This window comes from Lathamus discolor, chromosome 6, assembly GCF_037157495.1.
Source record: "Lathamus discolor isolate bLatDis1 chromosome 6, bLatDis1.hap1, whole genome shotgun sequence".
NCBI lineage: Eukaryota > Metazoa > Chordata > Aves > Psittaciformes > Psittacidae > Lathamus > Lathamus discolor.
The window spans coordinates 49933874-49957127 of NC_088889.1; the positions used below are offsets into that span (position 1 = coordinate 49933874).

Here is a 23254-nt window from a genome sequence, read left to right on the forward strand (position 1 = left end):
CTGCTAGCAGGAAAAGCAATGTCATGACTCAGAGCTTTTAAGGTATGTCCAAAATTCCTTAGTGAGGACAGGTCATCAGGACTAAATAAGCTAATTAGGAATTTACCAGCAGAGCTGTGAATGGGTTGAAAAGCCCACAAAGAGAAGGTGGAGAATACTGGACCAGTTAGTCCATCCTAAGCTCTGCACAGCTGGAGTTAAACTGCTAGCGATGACTGAACTAGTCTGTTTAACCTCGGCTTGGTTATATCCACTCTTCACTGGCAGTCATGGCAATGGTGATAGGGTGGGTGTATTTTAGATGGGATGCCAGCCTGTCCCTAAAGCACACGTGATGATGACTGCAGAAAGGGAAGCTTCCCTCTCACGCAAGAAGGGGCACCACTTCCCATGCCAAGCGCTGGTCTAATCATGGAGGGCAAACAGCTAATTGCTTCTTCTGGGGCTGCTAGTACTTGCCCCATTCATGGTGCACTGCCGGGAAAAGCAACTCAAGGGAAGCAAATCAGCAGCAATGCTGATATTTCAAAATCAAACAGTAGCATCCCTTTGCTAAGCCCCAACATCCTAGTACTTCCATAGGTTTCCAATCTACACTGCCCAAAGCCTAGATTCAGACAGTTCCTATAGTTGCTCATGCACAGGCATGCTTCAGTTTAAGGAAGAAAAGAGCAAATTAGCTGGCTTGAAGCCTCTACAGGCAGGGGAAGACTTGGCTACACCCTTCTATCAGCTCCCCCGGTACCTAGGTGCAGGCAATGGGAGCAGGAGCCTCAGGACCAAACTGGCTAGGAAACAAGGGCAGCTTGAATCTGGTGTGAGCTGAAAATGGTGCAGAGGCTCCTAGACAGTGTCTGCATGAGGGCTGCAGAAATCCCTTAATGAAAGCAAAGCGTCACTCCTCTGTCAGGCTTCATGTCAGATGTGGGCTGAGTCCACACAGGACAGCTGTGTAGTGGCCCCCCTACAGTGAAAATAATGCCTTTCTGTTCATGGGTCTCACCTTTCCCTTGAAGTCTGAAGAAATACCTGTGGTAAACGTGACGCCTGTCTCATTCAGCATGTACCGGAAAGAGGTGCACAGGTAGCAAACCCTGTGAACAGAACGGCTGCCCTCCTAGGGTCTAACAAAATGCATGCAACTTGGCATTTAGCAAAACTCTCAACTGCTGGCACGATGCTCAGAGCTTTATTCAGGAGGGAAAGGAAAACGGCTTTCTGCTTTACCTACACATCTGTGTTTTGGGCTTCCTTCCTCCCTCCATTATTATCCCATCTCTTATAAATCATTAAACAATTGTTAAAAATAGCACAGCTTACTTTGGAGGTGATTAAAAAAGAGAAGAAATTATATCATCATCCTCTTACAAAACAAAGCATTCCTGGTAGCACAGTACAGACACAGAGCCAAATCTCTTACTCCCCACTGTTTAGTTTACTTGACAAGGTATCTCTGTGCCAGCTGCTCTTCCCCTCAGCTGTGCTGAGCTGTTGTTTAAGCAGGCATTGTTCTGCAGACACCCAGGAACACAGCATGCAGCACAGGGTATTGACAAACTTGTTGCCCAGCCTAAAAATACCAACTGATATGTGACCCTGTCATCCTGTTGCTTGGGTACAGTGCAAGAAGGAGGAAATTTCCACCAGTCTCTCGGAAACATAACCTATCCCACCGTGATCTACATAAATAATACAAAGTTTAATATATCCAGGCTGTATTCATTCCTGGAGTAATTCTGCTGGCTCTAGGGAGAAAACTAATGAGATGAACTGGATCCTCTAAGTTTAATGTGCTGAAAGAAAGTGTTAGTCATACAAAGAGATATAAGCAATTCTAGCTAGCCAGGATGGTATAAGGATTCTCAGTGACTGCCTGCTCTTTCATTTAACATTTCCATCTGTAGCTCCCGCCCATCTCTGCTAATGCACCCTCCTCCCACCTTGCCTCTGTCCCAGACTCTCAGCACAGCCTTATCTGTGATATTCATCTTCAGGCCCCTCATCTGAAAGTGCTTCAAAGCTTGGGGGCAATGCCCAGAAGTGGAGGCTGGCAGCTTAAAACTTTCATCCTACTGAGCACCAGCTTCAGAGTAAGGGCCAGAGGAGCTGTCACAGCAGGGGTACAGTGATATCCTTCAGTTGCAATCAGGAACAGTTCATTAGAGGGCTGCTTAGGAACAGGGAGGACCAGAGAGCAAGCTCCAGCTACACCACAGAGGTCAGCATGGCCCGGGGCAAGTCACATCAGTTCTTTCTGCTTCATTTTTCCTGTACTTAAGCTGGGGGCAATAATTAGTTTACCTCACAGCCAGATCCTGAGATTAGATGCAGGGAACTTTGTAAAGCACATAGGAACAAAATTGCACTGGCAGTTTGGTTTTGTAATAGAGGCTATTTCTTACTGCCAGAGTGCTTTTGTAATGTGGGGGATTTCTTGCTGAAGAGCATGGATGTAACAGATGAGTGTGAAGTTGCCAGAGAATTACTAAGGTCCTCTCAGACTAGAATCTTATAATAACAAGGTTGTGCCTCACAGCAAAGAGCCATGCTCAAAGAATAGGCTAAGGACAAAGAAGTCGGACCTACAACTGATTTTTTAATGCCCTAGCATTAAGAGGCAGGTTGGATGTGGGGCATATCCCATTATGAAGGCTCTGAACACTGTCATTCCTCAGAGTGCTGCTTGCTCTGCATAAATGGAGAATGTCCTTCTAGGTGTCTTGTACAGAGGAGTTTTGCATTTTTATTTCTTCCCAGTGTTTTCTCTTCAAAACCTGATATATCTCACCAAAGAGAAGGGCAGAGCTGGCTCCTGCCTAAAAGCAGGATGATTTTCTTACTGTACCTCAGCACTGGCTCTTTACAGCACGTGCTACTTGCTAGCCAAGGGCTTGTGGGGCTGCACTCTCCCACATGGAGTTGAATTAGGGCTCTGCAGGCTCACAGTAGAACATGCCTGCACTGTGCTGCAAAGTGTCACGGGTCTCATTTCCAGAGGGACTAGAATAAGCCAGTTTTCTTCTTCTTTGCCTATGACAGCTAAGTCGGATTCTAAGCAACTTACTTCCCTAGGACCTTGACTCAGCAAAACATTAAATGAGCTTAAACTTGCACACTTTGAAGGGAGCCTGGCAGGTCCATCCCAGAGCACATCAGTCCTCCTGGATCTTGGTGGCTGCTCTACTAAAGAATAGCACAGTCCTAGGTCTGCAAAACAGAACTGTGTGCAAAGAGAGCCACGGTCATCACCTGTATTTGACTAGTTTTGTGTCTCATCCTTGTACCTCCCAGCATCTGCTTGAAGAAAAAACAGAAAAAGGTACAGCAACCCCTCCTTTCAAAATGGCATTCTGAATATTACATTTTTGTCTTCACTACCCATGGAAGAACATCCACAGCTGAAAGCAAATCTCTGCAAGTTCTGGTGTAACAGTTGGGGGCGATGAGCTGTCCTCACATCAGATGTGGTCAGGCTGGCTCTCTCTGGGGTCAGGAACGGAGCAGAAAATGACACTTCCCTGAAGAAGTCATGTCCCTGATGACAGCTAGCAGAGGTGGCTCTGGAGCTGTTCTTAGCAGAATGTCTGGAAAACTAGAGGTTAATAGACTTTGCATGGCAAATTCTGTGTTTCCCACATCTCCCTGTCCAAGCTTGGGTTAGTAAAGACATGCACACCAAAATAAGTCTCCTCTCAGACCTGTGTGCGCTGCCTATTCAGCATTTGTTTAGTGAACAGAACTCCCCTGGCATCAGGAGAAATTTTAGCACAGAATGAGCCTGGAGCCCTAGCATCATGAAAAAACACGGTAGGTAACAAAGGTAAGAAATCTAACACACATCTCTCTTATCCATGTGGTGTTTATGTTTATGCTTATATTTACCAAGTATTTATGGTAAAAAATACCTCATGAAATATTAACCAGTGGTGGTGCAGCTGCTCCTCCTAGTAGCTTTTGAATGTGTCTGCCAAATTCAACCTTGACAGAGATCATGATTTAATGATGAATTTCATGTGAAGAGGCTGCATGTAGAAGAGACTGCTGGCACTCTCAATGGCAAGATGCCATTGTCTCAAAATACAAGACTCCAGGTTTAGCCTAGATGCTGTTAAACACTAGGCAATCCACATAGAATCACAGAATGGTTTAAGTTGGAAGGGACCTTAAAGATTATTCAGTTCCAATGGCCTTGGTCTGTGAACACTCAAAATGTGTGAAGGATTCATCTGGAGCTCAGCTTTTTAGTCAATGCTTCCCGCCATGTGTGAGTTCCCTGACGTCTGATACAAGATGAATTTGTTCTGTAGCCTTGATTTCACAGAAGTGAGAATCACAGGGCACTTTGCTCAAGGAAAGCAGGCTGCACTGTTCTGGAGCCTCTGAAATGACTTGTCTTACTCTGTTATAGCCAACTGTGTGACAGACTCTTGCGATACTGTGTGCTTGGTCATGTTGTCTCTATATTACGGGAGTTTTACCTGAAAATGAATCCTAGGACCTGGTCCTGTAATTAAATGGTATTAGAAGTTCTTCTCCCTAATGTTTAAATATCTAAACTTCAGAAAGCCTGCAAACATTCAGAGTGGTTTCTAGCAGGTCAGCTTCTAACAGTAGTCCCAGTCAATGGGCAACAGTAAGCAGTACCGTGGTTCTCAAATGGGGTTAGAGGTGCACCCACATGTCAGTGTTTGGCTGTAGATTTGAATGTTCAGTGTCATTTGATCCAGATTTTGGGTTGTCCTTTTAGATCTATGGGATCCAACTTGAAACCTTGTCCTGGGTTTACCAGGAGCCGTTTTGCTCCTTCTTAGTACCTGGTGCAAGCTCTGTGTTTTGACCTCCAGCCTGGGCAGAGAGCTGATAACACCGATTGGTTTTAATTGTTGTTAAGTGATGTTTATTCTGGCCAAGGACTTTGTGAGTCTCATGCTCTGCCAGGGACCAGGGGAGGCCGTGAGGAAGCAGAGCCAGCACACCAGACCCAAGGTAGCCAAAGAGGTATTCCATACCACAGCACATCATGCCCAGGGAGTAACTGGGAGTTACCTGGAAGGGCACACTCTCTCTTTGGGGGGGTTGAACTCGTTCAGTGGTGGTATCGTATTCTCTTGTTATTTTCTCTTATCAATATTATCACTGGTGGTAGCAGCAGTGGTTTGTGTTATACCTTAGTTACTGGGCTGTTCTTATCTCAACCCGTGGGAGTTACATTCTCCTGATTCTCCTCCCCATCCCTCCGGGAGTGGGGAGGGTCGGGGGGGTGTGAGTGGACGAGCTGTGTGGATCGGTTTAAACCACGACAAACCTGGATCTAGATTCCAAGCATTTAGGAATTGAAACCTGGGAATTTGATGCTAGCTGAATCTAAGATGTATTGTCAGTCATTGAAGTTTCCAGGTAATTGTCCTTTTGTTACTGTTAAAGTGCAGGTATTACAAGGTCTAGTAGTCATTCTGTGGCATGCACACAAATGGCCAAGAAGCAAAGTCCTGATTATAATCTCATGATCGTAATACATCAATAGCCTAAAATGTATTTTCTAATCAGCTGCTCTTCTGCTCTAAATAAGCTGTGATCTACTTCTGAGCTGTGAGGTAATATGTTGCTTGCTTTGATTTTTAGTTCCCCCTGGCCTGTGGCTCAGTATCAAAACCACCAAATAAGCCTCATCCAAAAGGGTTTAATTTCTGTTCCCACAGAAATCCAGCAGCAGAATTCCATCTCAATTAAACAGAAGCAGAAGCAGACCCAAGGTATCTCTCATGCCTCCACCGAACTCGATGACTTCATTTCCCATGCTGCAATTTTAAACAACTTATGAACTCTGTTGGCTTTCACAGACTTTAAACTACAGAAATAAAAAAATATCCATACACATACCGATGTCTTTTGGAAAAAAAAAATATTTTTTCTTAGATTGCACATTCAAAACTTGTGCTGCACACTGCACAGTACAGGAACAGTAGTTTGCCGATCCAATTACCACCATGTAGGTGTGTTTTGATTAGTTCAGCTCTAACCCCAAGGTGTCAAACTTGATCAGCAGCAGGAGATGGGCTCCAGGTGTAATTACAGTCAGTGGTCAAGACATGGCTCCTGAGCTGTGAAACATTCTCACTTTACACTGGAAATGCCCCCTCCAAGGGAGGTTTGGACAAAGCCTTCAGGTAGATTGCAGTAGACCTTTGGGGAACAAAAATGCTGTTCCAGTTAAAAGACTGTGTCTGCTCATTTGCCCACCACATTTTGCCTTCTTTCCGCTGTTTGCCAGCTCTTCCCATTTGCCCTCTGCTAAATGAACCAGGCAGTGAACTTCAGCCACAGCACAATGATGCAGGGAGCAAGAGCCCTCACATCCGTGCTGGCAGGCTTTCTCTGCAGCCCCTAAGGCTACAAACAAGATGGAATGTTGGCTATGCTGGAGTCACTGCAGATTTCAGCCCAACTGTAGTGCTGCCAGGAAGTAAAGGAAGTTTTGTGCAGGCTGGATTTGGGACACTGGGCATCTTTTTCCTACGTCCTTGCAGCAACAAGGGCACACATGGACCACTGTGCTATGAACAACACGTGAAGAAGACTGGTTTTTATCAGCATATTTTAAACAGTATGTGAAATAGCTGCCACGTTTTTGTGCGGAACCCTGCCCCCCCCAAAATAAGAATTTAGGGTGGTTGTTGGTTGTGCTATTTTTTAAACGTTAATGCAGAGGAGCTTCTTGATGCATTATGATGGACAACTGGTGACGTCTCCCCACTCATCCACGACAAGATTTTTCATTTCTTATTCAGGTGGGCATGCAGTTCTGCTTCCAAGGCCATCTTGTCAAAGGTGCGCATGTTTGTCTCCTCACGCACCTTTTCCCGGACATGGAAGGACGCCCGAGCAACAGACCTGGCATTTTCTAAGACAGTCTTCTTCTCCTTGAAGATCTGCTCACTCCTCTCCAGCTTCCTCTCTATAGAGAGGAGGGTCTCCCTGCGCCGTAAGTCCTCGTACTGTTCCACCTTCTGCTTGTTCATCTTCTGCACTTTCTCCTTCTCCAGACGGCTCAAGACCACCCTGCGGGCTTTTTCTTGGACAGCCTCTTCAGCCACCTGGGCAGCATGCTGGAGCTTTCTCTCTGTCTCTCTAGCAAGGGCCGCCAAGTGCTCCTTCTGCTCTCTTTCCCTCTTCTCTGCTGCCAGTTTGGCTCTCTGGATCTGCATGTCCTCCCTCCTGGCCTTCTCCCTCAGCTCCTGGTTCCTCTTCTCCACTAGTTGCTCATAGTTCTCCTGAGCCTTCGTCAAACTCATCTCCAGGGAGGCCTTCAGCATTTCCCTCTCTTCTGCCTTTTGCTTGGCCAGCTCCTTGAGCAAGGCCTCGTGTTTCAGCTTCTCTGCTTGGTTGAGCAGCTTCTTCTCCTTCTGCAGCTGTACCTCCTTCTTCAGCCTCTTCTGCACGGCCGTGGATAGCTTCTCTTGCAGGAGCTGCTCCTCTCGCTCCTGGTGCTCCTTCTTGCCCTCCTCCTTCACCTTCAGGTTGTGCTCTTGATGAAGCTTCTTTTGCTTGTCCTCCTGGATGGCCTTCTGCAGCCTTTCCCTCCGCAGCCGCTCCTGCTTCTCCGCTTGCTCCCGCCACCTCTCCTCGTGCACCATGCGCTGCCTCTGCTTCAGCAGAGCCGCCTCCTCCTGCTCCTGGCTCAGCCTCCCCCGACGCTTCTGCACCTGGCTCTCCCACAGCCGCTGGCCCTGCAGGAGGGCCTTCTGCTTCTCCTTCTCCTCCTGCTCCTTCCGCTGCTCCGCCCGGCGCCGTTGGCTGTCCCACTGCAGGTGTGCCGCCTGCCGCTGCTCCCGCAGCAGGCTGGCCTCCTGGTGCTTGGCGATCATCAGCGCCGCGATCTTCTTGTCCCTCTCGGGCACCTCGGAAAGGCCCTTCCTCCTCTTCACCTCCCTGACGATCCTCTCCACCTTCTGGGCGGTCTGCGGCGAGTGGCTGAGGTCGCCCAGGCTGAAGCTGCGCCCCAGCAGGGAGCTGGTGGCGGCGGCTGCTGCCCCCCGGCCCCGGCCGCCCGCCTTGCCGCCGCGCTCCCGCAGGCTCTCCCCGCTGTAGGAGGACGAGGCCCCCGACTCGGACGAGGTCTTGCCCCAGCTGCCCTCACGGCGCTTCTGCAGCGAGTCCAGCGAGTGGCTCTTGGCCTTGGCACCCCCGGACGCGCCGGCCTTGCCCCCTCCATGGGGCCGAGGGCCGGCAGCGGCACCAGCGGCCCGGGGCGCACCGCGGGCGGCGGGCGAAGGCGGCAGGCTGCCGAGCGGTGCGAGGATCCGCCTCTTCTCCTCCCGGATAATCCTCTCCCGCTCCTCGCGGCACTGCTGCAGCTTGCGGCGGCGCTCCCGCTCGTAGGCCTCGTAGAGGCCGGCGGCCACCCGCATGGAGCGCCCGGGGGCCTCCCGCAGCAGGTCCCCCAGCGCCCGTGGCAGCAGCTCCACGGGCCGCACGGCGCAGCGGGCGCAGGCCTCCAGCGACCGCGGGCTGGTCAGCACGTACCGGCTGCCCTCCGCCGCCGCGCAGTCGAAGTTGTACAAGTCCAGGTGCAGCAACGGCGACTGCTCCCCGGGCCGGGCCGGCTCTGCTGCCGCTGCCCCCCCGGGCGCCGGGCACGGCGGCGGGGGCGGCTCAGCCGGCGGCTCCACCATGGCTCGGCCTGCAAGGGGAGAGAGCGGCGGGCGGTGAGCGGGACGCACGGACCCCTTTGTCTCCCCGGGAGGGCGCCGGGGCCGGGCGGGCAGGAGGAGCTGCGTCGGGGCCGCCCGTGCCGGGGGAGGGCAGCCGTGGGGGTGCTCGTGGAGGGAGCGGGTACGGTTACGTGGGGCGCTGGGTGGAGGGGGTTACCTGGGGCGCGGAGGGGTGTTCGGGTGGTCGGTGGGAGTGCGTGGGGCGGTTTGGAGCGATAGGGGCGTTTGCGGTGATGTGGGGGGCGTTCAGAGTCCCTGCGGCATGCTCGGGCAGTGGGCGCAGGCTTGTTTGGCGATGAACGGGGGTGCACGGCGGTGGGGACTCCGGTGTAGGGGGTGCTGGGGAGATGAATGAGGATGCTTGCGGTGCACCGGCTTAGCAGTGCGGCGGACAGGGCTGCCTGGGCGTGAACGGGGATGGGGGTGTCAGGCAGGGCTGGGAGCGGGACCGGGACCGGGAGCGGGACCGGGACCTCCCCCCCGGGGCCGGTGCCCATGGCGCAGGACGGACGCCCCCGGCCCCCGCGGCACTCCCTCCCTCCCTCCCTCCCTCCTCACTCACCGGGCGGGCGCGGCGGGCAGCCCCGCGCTTTGTTTCGACGCTGGCAGCCTCGGGGATCAGGCGGGCGGCGGCGGCTCCTCCATGGCAGCCCGGGCCCCGCGCGGAGCCCCCACCTCCGGGGCGGCGGGCACGGCGGCCGCCCTCAGGCTGAGGCGCCCCGCGCGGGGGGCGGGCGCAGGCGGCGCGGGGGGAGCCCGCCCCGCGGTCCCGCGGCGGGGCCGCACCGGGCTGGGGGCAGCGATGATGCAGGGCGGGCGTCCCGCCCCCCGCCCGCTGCGGCGGGAGCGGCGCCGGGGCTGGCTCCGGCCGTGGGCAACGCCGCCGGGCGTGTGCCCTTCCCTGCGGGCATCCTGCGTCCCTGTGCGCGCATCCCTGCGTCTCTCCAGCCCTCCGTGCACCTGCCGCTCCGTGCAGACCATCCCCCTGGGAGCGGCACGTCCAGGGTTGTGCCCCCTGTTTTGTGCTGTGCCTGCGCGCAAACAAGCCCACCTGTATTTACAGTTAATACAAACCGGACAACAGCGGTGTAGGAAGGAGGAGGGGATGCTAACCCAGTTTTACAGATGGCAAACTGAGCCACAGGGAGATGAAGGTGCCTGCCTTGGGCTACCTAGGGAATTCGTGCCAAGGCACAGTTCTCAAATTTCAGTTCAAAGCCATTTCCAGCCTTGAAACACTATTCCCTTTAGTGCTAAAGCAAGCTACTGCTTGCTGCTGGGTTATGTCAGGACTGACAAAAGGGGGACCTTTGAACATGCTAATTGCAATTACTTTGATATTCCCCTGTTTCTACAGGGATCCAGGGCTCAACAGCCTCAGTGGGGTCGAGGAATGCCCTGCTCTTAAAACACCATTCAGCAAAAAGGGGATTTTATGCGGTTGTGGAGTTGCAGAGCATCTGTGCCACATAGCGGAGCAAGTCTGATTTTGTCAGGCAGAGGACAGTGGTAGCAAATGCACCATTAGCTACTGTGTTATGACTTCAATGCTTTTCAGCAATTTCTCGTTTAACGTCTACAGGAGCAGCTTAATCTGCTTTGCTGTAATAAGGAAGCACTTGGCACTCACTAAAGGATTTCCAGGATGGCCCGGGACAAGGATACAAAGCAACAGAAGAATGACTCAAGAAAGGTCTAGGGAGTCCTTGGAAGAAAGCTGGAAAGCTGCAGGTTAGTTGTGATTTCATATTGTATAGGCAAAGTCTTTGAATCATGCTCACCCCCATGCTGATGAATGCACACAGTAATGCATCCACAGCAAGTGGGCAAACTCCACCAATAAACCGTATTGGTGAATGAGAAACTGAACATGAGCCAGCAGTGTGAGCTCGCAGCCCAGAAAGCCAACCGTATCCTGGGCTGCATCAAAAAGAGCGTGACCAGCAGGTCAAAGGAGGTGATCCTGCCCCTCTACTCTGATCTCGTGAGACCTCACCTGGAGTATTGTGTGCAGTTCTGGTGTCCTCAACATAAAAAGGACATGGAACTGCTGGAACAAGTCCAGAGGAGGGCCACGAGGATGATCAGGGAACCAGAGCACCTCCCGTATGAAGACAGGCTGAGGAAGTTGGGGCTGTTCAGCCTGGAGAAGAGAAGGCTGCGTGGAGACCTCATAGCAGCCTTCCAGTATCTGAAGGGGGCCTATAGGGATGCTGGGGAGGGACTCTTCATTAGGGACTGTAGTGATAGGACAAGGGGTAATGGGTTCAGGCTTAAACAGGGTGAGTTTACACTGGATATAAGGAAGAAGCTCTTTACTGTGGGGGTGGTGAGGCACTGGAATGGGTTGCCCAGGGAGGTTGTGAATGCTCCATCTCTGGCGGTGTTCAAGGCCAGGCTGGACAGAACCTTGGGTGACATGGTTTAGTGTGAGGTGTCCCTGCCCATGGCAGGGGGGTTGGAACTGGGTGGTCTTAAGGTCCTTTCCCACCCTAACTCTTCTCTGATTCTATGATACTGACTAATTTGATGTCATTCATTCATCAGCGTTGTAGTCTGCAGGGGATGGTTATAAAGCTTGGCAATTAGTTATGTGAAAAATCCTCAGGCTGGGAACAGGTCTCTGCTGTCTGAAGAGCCCTGCTCACTGGCTGATGGAGCTAACCATTAACACTAGCTGCAGCACCATAGCTGTCAAACTATGGCTGTGTTCCCTCCTTACAGGAAATACTAAGCTGGTAAGTATACATGCCAGGTAAGGTATGGGCTTCTCAGGGCCTTTAGCACATTACTGTTTCATCCTTCAGTGGGGCTTGCATTTGGGCCTTGATCTTTCAGGTTTCCTTGTGGATCTCCAGGAGCCCTATAAATGGTCTCCTGAATGCAACTGGAAGGGTATTTACTGGGAGATTTCAGAAACAGCTGGATATGACTTTTCTACATACTATCCAAACGTGGAGTCATATCCCTACCTCATCAAGACTAGAGGAGATTTGGGATAGGGCAGGAGGAGATCTCCAGAGGAGCTGAAAGGGATCACTGCTAGTGAGTCATTTTCCCCCCCACAATTATAAAACCTAATTCTCTGTTGGCTGGAAATCTCTAGAAGTCTATGCACTCGGGCAGAGCAGTACTATAAGATTACTTTCGTGCTTTAATACACATTTTCCTTCTGTTAATCATAGCAAGCGATAGATGTGGGGCAGTGGAAAGTTGGGACCACAGATTGTGGAGCTGGAAGTATTTGTATCGCTTCAATAAATTCTTCTGTATGCTATTCACTGCAGATGTATTAATTACTTTCTTCCCATGCAACTTTAAAATTGTCTGTGCCTGCATTTTTCTCTGCTTTCCTTGTAAGAGCTGTTTCACAGCCTACGATTTTACGCATTGGTAAGATGTTGCTAGTTACTTTCAGCTTTGTTTTTTCCTCTTTTTGTTTTATCTTCCCTAGTAAATATTATGCCCTCCTTGTGTTTATGCCTTACAAGTATTTGTAAACTGTTTCCATATCCCCTCAGAGCCAAGGAAAACATACTGTCATCACAGATCAGTCCCCTGTAGTTGCACAACAGGCTATCACCTTTTCTCTGACCTCCTCTCAGTGTATCAGGCTCTCCCAGTAGCTGCTGCCCTGAACTGAGCAGAGTGAGCTTTTGCCCAGCACTTGCCTCAGTGCTGCCTGGCACAGGGTATCTGTGTGCACAGTCCTGGTGCTGGTGTATTGCGTTCCTTCTTCCTAACATCTCCTAATGTCCCTTCTAATTTGCTAGCTGTCCTAAGGTTTGTTCAACACAGTTTGACTTTTCAGAACTGTTCCCCCCTCTGCCAGGGGGAATATTAGCTGGTGAATTATTTCCTCCTTGCTAAATAGCTTTTGCTTTGCAGGTTCAGTCCTGCCTCCAGCTAGTTCGCAGTTTCTACTCCCTCCTTCTCAGGCTGTGTTTACATGGTTGTTGGGAGGATCCTGATGTAGCTGTTGTGTAGCTTCTCCAGCTCTCAGCCTACTCTCTTTTGTTCAGAGCCCTCCTGGTTTTGCACCGGAATGTTCCTGCACCTTCCTGAGCCCTGAGAACAGGGGAAGGTGACAGCCTTGGAGAGAAGAGAGTAACACAGCTTTTAGGTTACAGGCTGCTGGTGTCTCCCAGGCACAGTGCTCTTCTAGCTGCTGGCAGAGCATAGGCACCCAACACCTTCCCAGCATGTCCCTTCTCTGCCCAGAGGCAGCTCCTGCACCGCTTCCAGAACATACCAGAGCCTCTTCAGTGCAATTTTCTGTCAGCTGGATTGTTTAAGCACCGGTTTAAAACTTTAATGAGACACTCAGTCTGAGGTCTTGCTGATCCCATGATACTCACCCCCATGATGCTCTTGGTCCCTTCCTTCTGAACAGCCCCTTGCCACATGCTGTAATTCTTGTTTACAGTCCTGCAGCCCATGCACCTAAGTGATTCTGCAGCTTGCTCTTAGCTGATGTTAAACATAAAGTCCCATGACACTTTCCACACTGGACTTGCCTGGTAGCCAAAGGCTGAAACCTATCATGCCACAAGGTTGGTGTAACAACCTGACAAGCCAAAGTTCTCCTCCAGGAGATTTCAGTGTTGGCTCCTTTTATCCATTTCCTATGCTTTGGCTTTGGCTTTTGTTACTCCCTGCTTCTGTTCTGCCCATAGCTCTGGCATGGCCTGCCTTTACCTTCCTACATGGTGGCAGGATGGGCTTTTGCTTCCTCCATCTGCTGCCACAGTCTGCCTCTGGGGAGATGCAGGGAAAGCCTCCCTCCTCCTGGGCTTTAGGCATTGTTCTGTAGCCCCCTGCCAGGGTGTTTCAGTGCAGTAATTGCCCTCAGCCAAGGCGCCCTTCCCACCACTCACAGCCTAGAGGCTCTGCTTAATGTTGTCATCTGTGGCTGGGCCTCAGCCACTTCACTTGAGTCTCTTGGGAAATGGAGCTTCTGGCTGGAGCAGATGTGCAGAGCAGGGAAGCAGAGGAGATGGGCATGAGGAGGTAGTTGGAGATGGCAACATATGGTAAGGGCAGTGCTGAGGGCTGCTGCCAGAAGCATAATGTTTGGCAGCCACTGGGGACACACTTGCACTACAAATACGTCATCCTTCACTAATTTACAGCTGGAGTCTAAGGGCAGCATTTGAATTGTGCTGATAGTTGTTATTGAGTAACACTGGTGTGCGCTGTTTGCTCTCTCATCAAAATCACTTGGTCCTCAGTAACTGAAAGGTTTTGTTGGTGTCTAGCTGAAAGAATCTCCAGGTGGTTGGCGCTCTCTGTATTAAGGGCTGCCAGCAGTGTTGCTGCATGGGTGCTTTCTTGGGGTTATGGTGAACAGCTCTGCACTTGGCTCTGTGCAAGTTGGGCACATCCACAGTGGTCTTTGTGTTTGGGTAAACCTATGCAGTTACCAGGGCAGTCTGAAAAACATATGGTAGGTGGCAAAGAAAATTTTTAAAATGAGGAAAAAGCCTTGTCACTGCATATTTCCATGGCAACAAGTGTAGATGTGAGAGCAGATTTTAGGCTGGATGGGGCTTTGGGCAACCTGGTCTAGTGGAAGGTGTCCCTGTCCATGGCAGGAGGGTTGGAACAAGATGATCTTTAAGGTCCCTTCGAACCCAAAGCATTCTATAATCCTGTGATATTCTGTTGTCAGTGGTTATTTCTGGAGAAATTTGAATACTGGCATATTTTGACTCAACCCAAATTGGAGATACAGCTGCTGAGCCTGATGCATTCAGTCCTCCTGGTCAGGCTTGGCTTCTTTCAGGGACCTCATGGGTCAGGAGGGTGTTACAGATCCCTTGCACATGGTGAATCTTGAAGGACAGATTTGGCCCCAGGGTCATAGAGCAAACTTACATTAAGGCAAAAAAATAACATGAATCACTCGGAAATTAGTATAAGGACATCTTTGTTACATGAGGGGTCAGAGTACACTGTTGGAGTGATCTGTGCAGGACTACAAACTCATTTCCATGAGCTATTATTCGTATACAAATAGTGCAGTGACCCAGAATCATCTCTAATGAGCAAGTGCCATTAAGTGTAAACTCATCAGGAAGGTACATGCTAATGCTGGTTACATTTTCAAGCTGAAGCTGAAACGCAATTACGTTCCATTCATTTACTTGAAAACTGTTGGTTTTGAGCAAATGATCAGCCTTGCATAACGCTTCAGTTTCCAAGCTGTGCTATTTATTCTAGCACAGCCTGGAAAGCACAATGTGAAGCTATTGAAGAACAGTGGGGAATATGACATTGTTGGTGATGCTCTTCAGGGGAAGTAAAATGCAAAGTGTAATCAAACAGAATAAACTGTTAGATTGACTGGATATCTTAAATTATTTTAGCTTTAACTAATCTGAGGTGTTCATTAGCTGAATAGTAAGAGGTTCTTTCTCTTCGTGTATTATTTCTACCTTGAACATGGCATGGATTTTTATTGGTTAGGTATTTTTTGGAGAACTGCAAAAATCTCACATCACTCCTTCTTCCCCTGTCAGAATCCTCACCAAAACACAGTTTTCCAGGGTATAGTATTAAATGTTCCAGACTAAATATGAGCTACTTTTCCATTCCTAGATTGTACTTAATCTTGCCTGATGGTGCGGTGCCAAGGAGCTTGTAGATAGAAGATTCGCTAATTGCTTCTGCTCTTATCAGGGAGTGAAGCACAGAAGGGAGCACGAGAGAGGGGTCAGGAATGAGGAGCTGGACCCTCCCTTGCTTTGTTAGCCATACACCCATGCTTATGAAGTGTAAAGGAGGTACATGTGGGCTTTGCACTCAGCCTACATTGGGGTACTTTATGGCCTGAGGGGAAAGGCAAAGACGTGTTAAGACCATGATGCCTTCCTCCCAAATTCAGGAGAACTGAAAGACAAATATCACGCTTGTGGAGGCAGAAGATCACACATGGGCAGAGTCACATCCTGCACCCACATTAGGCTGAGTGAGGTGGAGTGAGGTGGTTGCCCAGGGCTGAGTTGGCCCTGCTGTTTTAACACTGTTTAACAATGACCTGAGCTATATATAATAACCTGAGCAATAACCTGAGTCTGTCTGACAACAGCCAAACCCCCTTATGAATAATTCTGCTTAATTACAGATGAATGTCTGCAGCTGAAGCCTACTACTCATTATGATAGGATTACATTTAAATTCCTCAAAATTACACCTGTATCTGTATGTTTAGACATTGGAGGGGATAAACTCTACTATTCTTCTATGGCATGAGCTAGGAGTCCTGATTCGTTAGATGTGAGAGAGCATTTGTCCTGAACCCCAGAGGCTGTACCAGTTCCAGTGCATTTCAGATCCTGCCATCTGAATCCCATGTCATCAAAGGGAAGGGATACTGTTCTACCTGAAGAGTGGGAGAGTACAGCTGGTGATGGTGCCAAATAGATTCTTCTTTTCTGTTGGGCTGTTATCTGGGAATAAAGCCAGCTGGAAGATGGCTGGAAGGAAATCTTCCTAACTCTGATCATATTTGCAATCAGTTATTAAGACAGATGTTGCCTCAGGAAATATGAAAGTCAGCAGACAGGAGTTTTAATGTGCAGCTTTGCAACTTGAAAAGGGCTGAGGTTTTATAGAAAGGAAAGAAAATGAAACTTTACAGCTTCCTTGAGGTGTACAGAGTCACTGTATGCAGCCAGACAATGCAAAATCATGTGGAAAGAACAGCTGGCAATCCAAGAAGTTAACAAATGTCCTGTAGCAGAAACCTACCGTGTAATAGAAAGACTTTTACAACCTTTAATTTTGAAGAATAAGTCAAGAAATGACTGACTTTCTGAATTCAGTTTTCAAAATTGACCATGAAAGGAGAAGCTGAGAGTAAATCGGCTGCTTTTCACAGGAGATCCTGGGACATGAAGTTCTTGTTGGAAACGAAGGGTTGAGGACAGTGGGTGTTAGACAGGAATAGGTTCAGTTCTTTGCTTTGTCACTTTTTTACCTAAATAAATGCTCTGAGTATCTTTGGGTATCTTTGGGATCTGGGCCTCCCTCTTCTGTCTGTGAAGAGGAATCATAGCACCTTCCCTAGGCACTGCATAGCCAATGTGATAATGAAGCTGTATATTACATATATTAGGTAAATTTGGCAGCAGCAGGATCTCAAGATGGTTGGAAAGTAATTTAAATTAACGGCAGGATTTTACAGTGAAGGTGATTTTGTCCTTCAGCCTCTTTGAAACAGTCCCACAGACAGGCAAGAGGGGGTCCCCTGTACCTCCTTATTGTAGCACATAGGCAATGATACAGCTACTGTATTGTTGAACAGGTACTAAAGGGGGCAGGATGGATATTTTCCCCTAACAGTTTTGTAGAACTGGTGTTTCATATGTGTGTGTATATAGGTCAGATTCTGCAGTTTCTCTGCTCACACAAACTCTCACTGGACTCGGTGATTTGGGTTTTGTTGCACCTTTTCTTCCTCCAACTCCCCTGCTTTTTAGCACAGCGTAGGAGGAGATTCATGAGATGGTGCTGAACAAGCTGATACAGGTCCATGGCACTGTAGAACACCACATAGGTGAGATACCTGGGCAGGATGGCGTTTGCACAGTGGTGCTGTGCCCTGGCGAGTCGTTCAGCTGTGATTTGGGTACAGTTCTCTTGAACAAGGGTAGAGGCTGATTTCAGGGTGGCTCTGAGCTACCCCTAGGAAGCAAAAGCTAAGAAGGCCAATGTGATTTTCTGGTTTATTGGGTAAAATGTCTCAAGTAGAGATGAGGGAGTGCAACACCACTTTGCGAGGTACCAAGGAGACCCTGCCCAGAATGCTGTGTGTTATTCCAGTGTCAGGAAATCGTGCAAGGCAGGACTCTGGTGTTAATTACGTTTGAGACAGCAGGGCTAGTTAGGATGATCAGCAGACCCGTACGCCAGCCTTAGGAACAGGACACTGGAAGGGCTTCCATCTTTGAGACTGTAAAATGAAGTTTGAGGCAGGATGTTGCAGACCTTTAAAAATACACAAGGAACCAGGCAACTTGCTCAGCCAGTGCCTTCCATATGTTCTACATTTTGCTGTGCTAACCCAGGGGCATGTCAGGACCAACCTCAGAAATGCAGGCTCTGAAGAAACCGCTCCTGTGAAAGCCAGGGTGGTTTGGTTGTTGACTTCAACATGAGCAAGACCTACAGGAAACTCCCTTTTCCTTGGTCTGAACATTTAGCCCTTAAGTGAAGTGGAATAAATACCATTGTGCTGTGTGGCTTAAATCTAGCACAACTGGAGCAGAAGTCAATTTGCTGTATTTGAAAGAAAATTAATTAAGGCCTTGTTTGTTTCCCTCAGAGAGAAAAGCTCTGGGTAGTTTCCAGGAGATGATTTTTTTTCCCTGAGCTTCCTTGGTACAGGCCTGTATATACAGAGCAAATGTTGTACAGCTTCCAGCCCCGAATCCCTGTAAGCTCCAGGCTGCAAGCTGGGCTTTCTGGCTCCCATGGTGGTATTGCAGCCCCAGTGGCTGCTCCACAACTGCACACTGCATTTGAAGTCACAGCAAGGAAAATTATCTTAGCATAGTGAATACTGGCAGTACTCCAAGAAGGGAAATGCCATGGGAGAGATGATGCTCATGGTCTGATTTAGCCTCACCTGTCCTTCATCAGCAGGTTATGAACTGTGCAGAGGGCTAAAGGGATTTAGAGACAAGGGGTTCGGCATCATCCCCTTTGCTTCTGAAGTGCCCCAGCAAGGTAGGAGGATAGATGGTGTGCCAAGTTTTCTATCCTTCCCGTGTTGCTTCAATAGTGTTTTGGAGATGAGCTTCCCTATTTACATCTACTGTGAATGTTAATAAATGAGTAATGCCATGTTAAACATGAAAAATGTGTGTGCATTCCAGTGTATGATCCTGCAAGTGTAACCAAGGCTGGCAGAATAGGAGATGTGTGCAGAAGGAACTGGGAGAAAACAAAGCAAAACAGGAGAGGCGAGCTGTACAGGACACTAATGGGCTGCGGGGATTTCAGGAGCAAACTGATTTGCTCCTGCACAAATCCCATTTCAAACAAGTTGCCAATTAATAGGTCACACAGGTGTTATCAGCAAGAAGGCAAAGGAGCGGGAGTGTGCGTAGCTGTCATGTATGCCCAAGTGGGAGGTGCTGTTTGGCAGAATCATGCCTTGCATACTGCCAGCTCCAAGGAACAAAAGGCACCTCTGGTGTGAAGCCAGCTACCCGCTTTTCCACTGGAATCTGGACATGGGGGGTTGATGGAAGCAACTCAAGGTGAGTAACACTCTTGCATCTTAGTAGTAAGAGTTTCAGAGCTGTCTCTCTATGGAGAAAAGCACTGCGAGGGAGCCCTCTGAAGCCAAAATGTCCTTGGTGACCAAGCTGGGTGCTGAAGGGTCTCTGTAGCAGCTTGTTGCTGGAGTGAAGCTTTCTCAGTCTTTCAGCTTGCCAGCCGGGCAGCTCTGCAGAAGAGGGAGCAAATGGCATGGAGCAGGTACAGCGTTCCCTCCTCATCTGCAGGAGCACATAATGCTGGGGAGGAGGACATTGCACCGGATAGTAATGTTACCAGGGCTTATGGGCAAGGACGGATAGTGTCACAGCCTAAGGTACCATTATCTCTTAAGCTAGTTTTCTCTCCTCTGATATTGCTTTGACTGTCATGAGACCTTTTCCAGCTGAGCACTACAGTCAGGAATTACATTTTATCTGTGGCTCCTCTCTCGAAACTGAAATTAACTTGAAATGAGGGTCATGTTAGATATGTGGTACCTGCACAAACATCGATAACATGTGGAGTCCATCATGGGATGGAAGAGATGGGCAGGTATGTGTGTGAGGGTGAAAGGTACCGTTTGTTTTCAGTAGGATTTGAAGGGCTTTCGGCAGTTTGAAGGAGAAGATAAGAATTTCATGGCTGGGATTAAAAAGTTGTTGCTTTTATCTGAATAATCCAGTGGCAGATCTGGGTCTGGATGACAGCAACTGTCCCTGTGGGGATCTATCAAGGCATGCAGAACAGCCTGTGTTTGCTGCTCTAGAAGAGATGCTTTGTGTTGCTGTAAACCAGAGCTTCTCCAGCCCAGCCTCCCCTACCACCCTACTGCTGTGGGTTTGCCAAGGGGCCTGGGATGAAATGTGATGTGGGGCACCCCACTACCCCATGTATGAGTTGTGTCTTCCCCCAGCCCCCTGCCACAAGCTGCAGACTGACACAATGCCTGTTGGCATCTCTGCCAGGAAGGTATATATCAATGGGCTATGACTCATGTGATAGTAATACTCCTCCTGTGGAATAAAAGCAGCATCCATAAACAATAAGAAATTGATTGTTCAATCAGATGGGGCTGCACAAAATAAGCATCCTTTGACCTTCCAATGAAGTTTGGCAGCATTCTTGCTTTAAAATTTATGTTACCCAAAATTAAAAGTTTTGGTTCATTATTTCTTTTCATATCTGTTCAAGCAACCTCAAAGCCTTTGACAATCAGGAAAATTGTGCCAAAATACCTGCATTGAGACCATAAACTTTTTGCCTGAGGGAGAGGCACTCTGGTGCTGGCACCTCCTGATCTTCCTTTATTGACATGTAATAAAGGGAAGATATTTCACATCCCTGTTCAGAACCTGGAGCCTGAAGAGAATGGAACCAGTAGGTCACAGGTTCTGGACTGTGAAGAGAGAAGTACCTGTGCTGGGGGCGGTTGGTTGCATTTACTCCATCTGAAATATCGTCTGTTGGCTAATGCCGGAAACAAAATACTGGATTAGGCAGAGCAGTGGTCTGGTGCAGTATGGCAAATCCAACATGAAAAGCATGACTTTATGTCTGTACCATACTTTGGACATATAATCTGTAAATTCTGATTTTTGTGATTCCATGATAAAAAAAAAGCAAGCCAGATACATTAGTGTATCTGAGGCCTCAAAGGGTCCTAATACAGTTATAAAGAGAAGTACATATGAATAAGAATTTGGGAAATGAGGTATAGCATAGAAATTAAAAAGTACCTCTAAATATTTAAAACCTTTAAATAGTTGAACCCAAAAATGTGAACCAGCCCCCGTGAGAGACCGGTTTAGTGAGGATTTGCCAGGAGTTGCACTCTTCTGTGTGCGTTCATGCCGTGAGCAGAGGGAGCAGTGTGGCAGCCTCCTTTCAGAGGTACGTGGGTTTCTGAACTTACCTCCGGGTCCAGGAGAGCTGCACCAATGGGTCAAACCAGAGCAAAACACAAAGGACAGAGTGAAAATATTGGCTCGTGTCCGAGGTTTCACAAAGAGAGCAGCTGTGTGAATTGGTAGGTCTGTGCGCAGCTCTAACTCCCACTCTCTTCCTTCCTGCCTTCGGGCATGTTTTCCGGGTGACCATGTAGGTTTTTCCTGCTTTTTGTTTTTGAAGTGCTTTGCAAGAGGAGTGTTTATAGGAAATGTTTTGTCATGTACCATATTCATCTCCTACATCCGATCAAGTGGTGGTAAGCCATTTCTATAGCCTGTTATGGGCTTTTACTAGGAACAATCAGTGTGCTTTTGCAGAAAAATAGGAAAAGTAAACTTGCCTCCGCCTTTCCAGTAGAGCTATGTTTGCCTCCCCCAACTAAGAAGGAGAACAGCTCACTCTTCATAGTGAAATATGAATAACGTAGCAGATCTATAGAAGGTGTTAATTCAAGGAAGAGAAAGGAAAGGAAAGCAAAGAAAGAGATGCTTCTTGGTTTCATGTGTGCACTGTGGATAAAGAAGTGTTGTCTTGGGAGGGGCTGTAAACAGATGCAGATGCAGAGAGAGGGGGTGTCAGAAGGTGTAGAGCTTCTCACTACGCCCGTGTGCACCAGAGCCCTGAGAGCGATTTCTCCTCCTCCAGCCGTGGACCTTCCATTGAAGGACTTGTCTTTGCTGGTGCTGCACCGCAGGACAGAGCCGGGCTGGTCATTGTTTCCCCAGCCCTGCCACCGGTCTGGTACAGCTGGATGCGAGCGAAGGGGCTGCCAGCTTGGAGACAGGAGATGGGTCAAGGAGCAGGCCGGCAGATGGCCGTCTGCTCAAACGGCAGCTGCTGAGGGGGCTCTGCATGGCTTCTGTGTGCTGTGGCATACTCACAGCAGCACACCAAAAGCCAAGCCTCTGCGCTGCCCAGGTTCCGCTGCAATTCACAGCCACGGCCAAGGCAATGGGCACCTCACGGTAAGATAAACCCCTGAGCCTGGGAAGAGGGGCTAGAAAATACAGAATCACAGAATCATTATGGTTGGAAGGAACCTCTGCAGATCATCTAGACCAGCCCTCCTGCCAAGGGGCTCACTGGCTGGTAGTCTCCTGGGTCCTACTTGCCCTTTTTGAAGATGGGAGTAACACTGGCCTTCTTCCAGCCACTGGGTTTTGCAGCCGCGTTCTTGCCTGCTACTATGCAGCTGCTCCTACTCCTGGAGATGAGCAGCGGAAGGTCAGAGGGGGCTCCAGCTCCATTCACATCCATTGTCCCCAAGTGCCACGTGTCCATGCAGCTCCTTTGGAGGGGGTTTGATGCAGGGTTCCCCTGATACGTGCGGTTGCAGCTCACTGTGAGGCTCCCACCACTCGCCCAGTGGGGTGTTGTTCTGGTGTCCTCAACATGAAAAGGACATGGAACTGTTGGAACAAGTCCAGAGGAGGGCCACGAGGATGATCAGGGGACTGGAGCACCTCCCGTATGAAGACAGGCTGAGGAAGTTGGGGCTGTTCAGCCTGGAGAAGAGAAGGCTGCGTGGAGACCTCATAGCAGCCTTCCAGTATCTGAAGGGGGCCTATAGGGATGCTGGGGAGGGACTCTTTGTCAGGGACTGTAGTGACAGGACAAGGGGTAACGGGTTAAAACTTAGGGGAAGTTTAGATTGGATATAAGGAGGAAATTCTTTCCTGTTAGGGTGGTGAGGCACTGGAATGGGTTGCCCAGGGAAGCTGTGAGTGCTCCATCCCTGGCGGTGTTCAAGGCCAGGTTGGATGAAGCCTTGTGCGGGATGGTTTAGTGTGAGGTGTCCGTGCCCACGGCAGGGGGGTTGGAACTGAATCTTGAGGTCCTTCCCCACCCGAACCGTTCTGATTCCCTGATCCCGCCTGACGCGCCGCGGCAGCCGCTGGCAGCCGGCGGAACAGCAGCGCCCCGCAGCGCCCCCCACCGGCCGCGCCGGGAGCGGCGGCCGCGCGGCCCCTTTAAGGCCCGCCCCGCCCCTCCCCACCCCGCCCCGTCCCGGGTGCCCGGCCGGCGGTGCGCGGGGCGGGGCCTGGCGGGCGGCGGCGGCCGGGGCGTTGCGCGGGTGAGACGCCGGGGCGGCCGGCCGCCGACCTTCAGCCCCAGCGCCGCGGCAGGGCCGCCCCGCCGCCCCCGCTCCCGGCGCCGTGCCTCGGCCCGCGGACCGCGCCGCGCCGCCCGGTGAGCTGCCGCGGGGGGAGGCCGGTGCGGCTCGCACCGCGGGCTGCGCCGCTGAGGGGCCGGCCGGGGCGCGGGCGGCGGTGGCGTCCGGGCTGCGGCGGGGGTGCGAGCGGCGGAGCGCGTCTCGGGTGCCGAGC

At 50.1% G+C, this 23254-nt stretch overlaps 2 protein-coding genes across 5 annotated transcripts in view; one reads left to right on the plus strand and one right to left on the minus strand.

The window, feature by feature from the left end:
• Positions 1–5660: 5660 nt before the first annotated feature.
• CCDC177 (coiled-coil domain containing 177) lies at positions 5661–9418 on the minus strand. Its single transcript, XM_065686768.1, has 2 exons — positions 9274–9418; positions 5661–8680 (listed from the first exon to the last, which is right to left on the minus strand). The coding sequence occupies exon 2, from the start codon at positions 8670–8672 to the stop codon at positions 6774–6776; it is 1899 nt and encodes a 632-aa protein (XP_065542840.1). The 5' UTR covers positions 8673–8680; positions 9274–9418; the 3' UTR covers positions 5661–6773.
• A 723-nt stretch (positions 9419–10141) lies between these two features.
• SUSD6 (sushi domain containing 6) overlaps positions 10142–23254 on the plus strand; it is a 99284-nt gene continuing 86171 nt past the window's right edge. For 2 of the 4 annotated variants that reach the window (XM_065686769.1, XM_065686777.1), the window contains exon 1: positions 23012–23117. The gene's annotated coding sequence lies outside the window, so the exon portion shown is untranslated. Of the gene's footprint in view, positions 10443–23011; positions 23118–23254 lie in introns of those variants that run through there. The other 2 variants (XM_065686771.1, XM_065686776.1) reach the window with 2 other exon arrangements.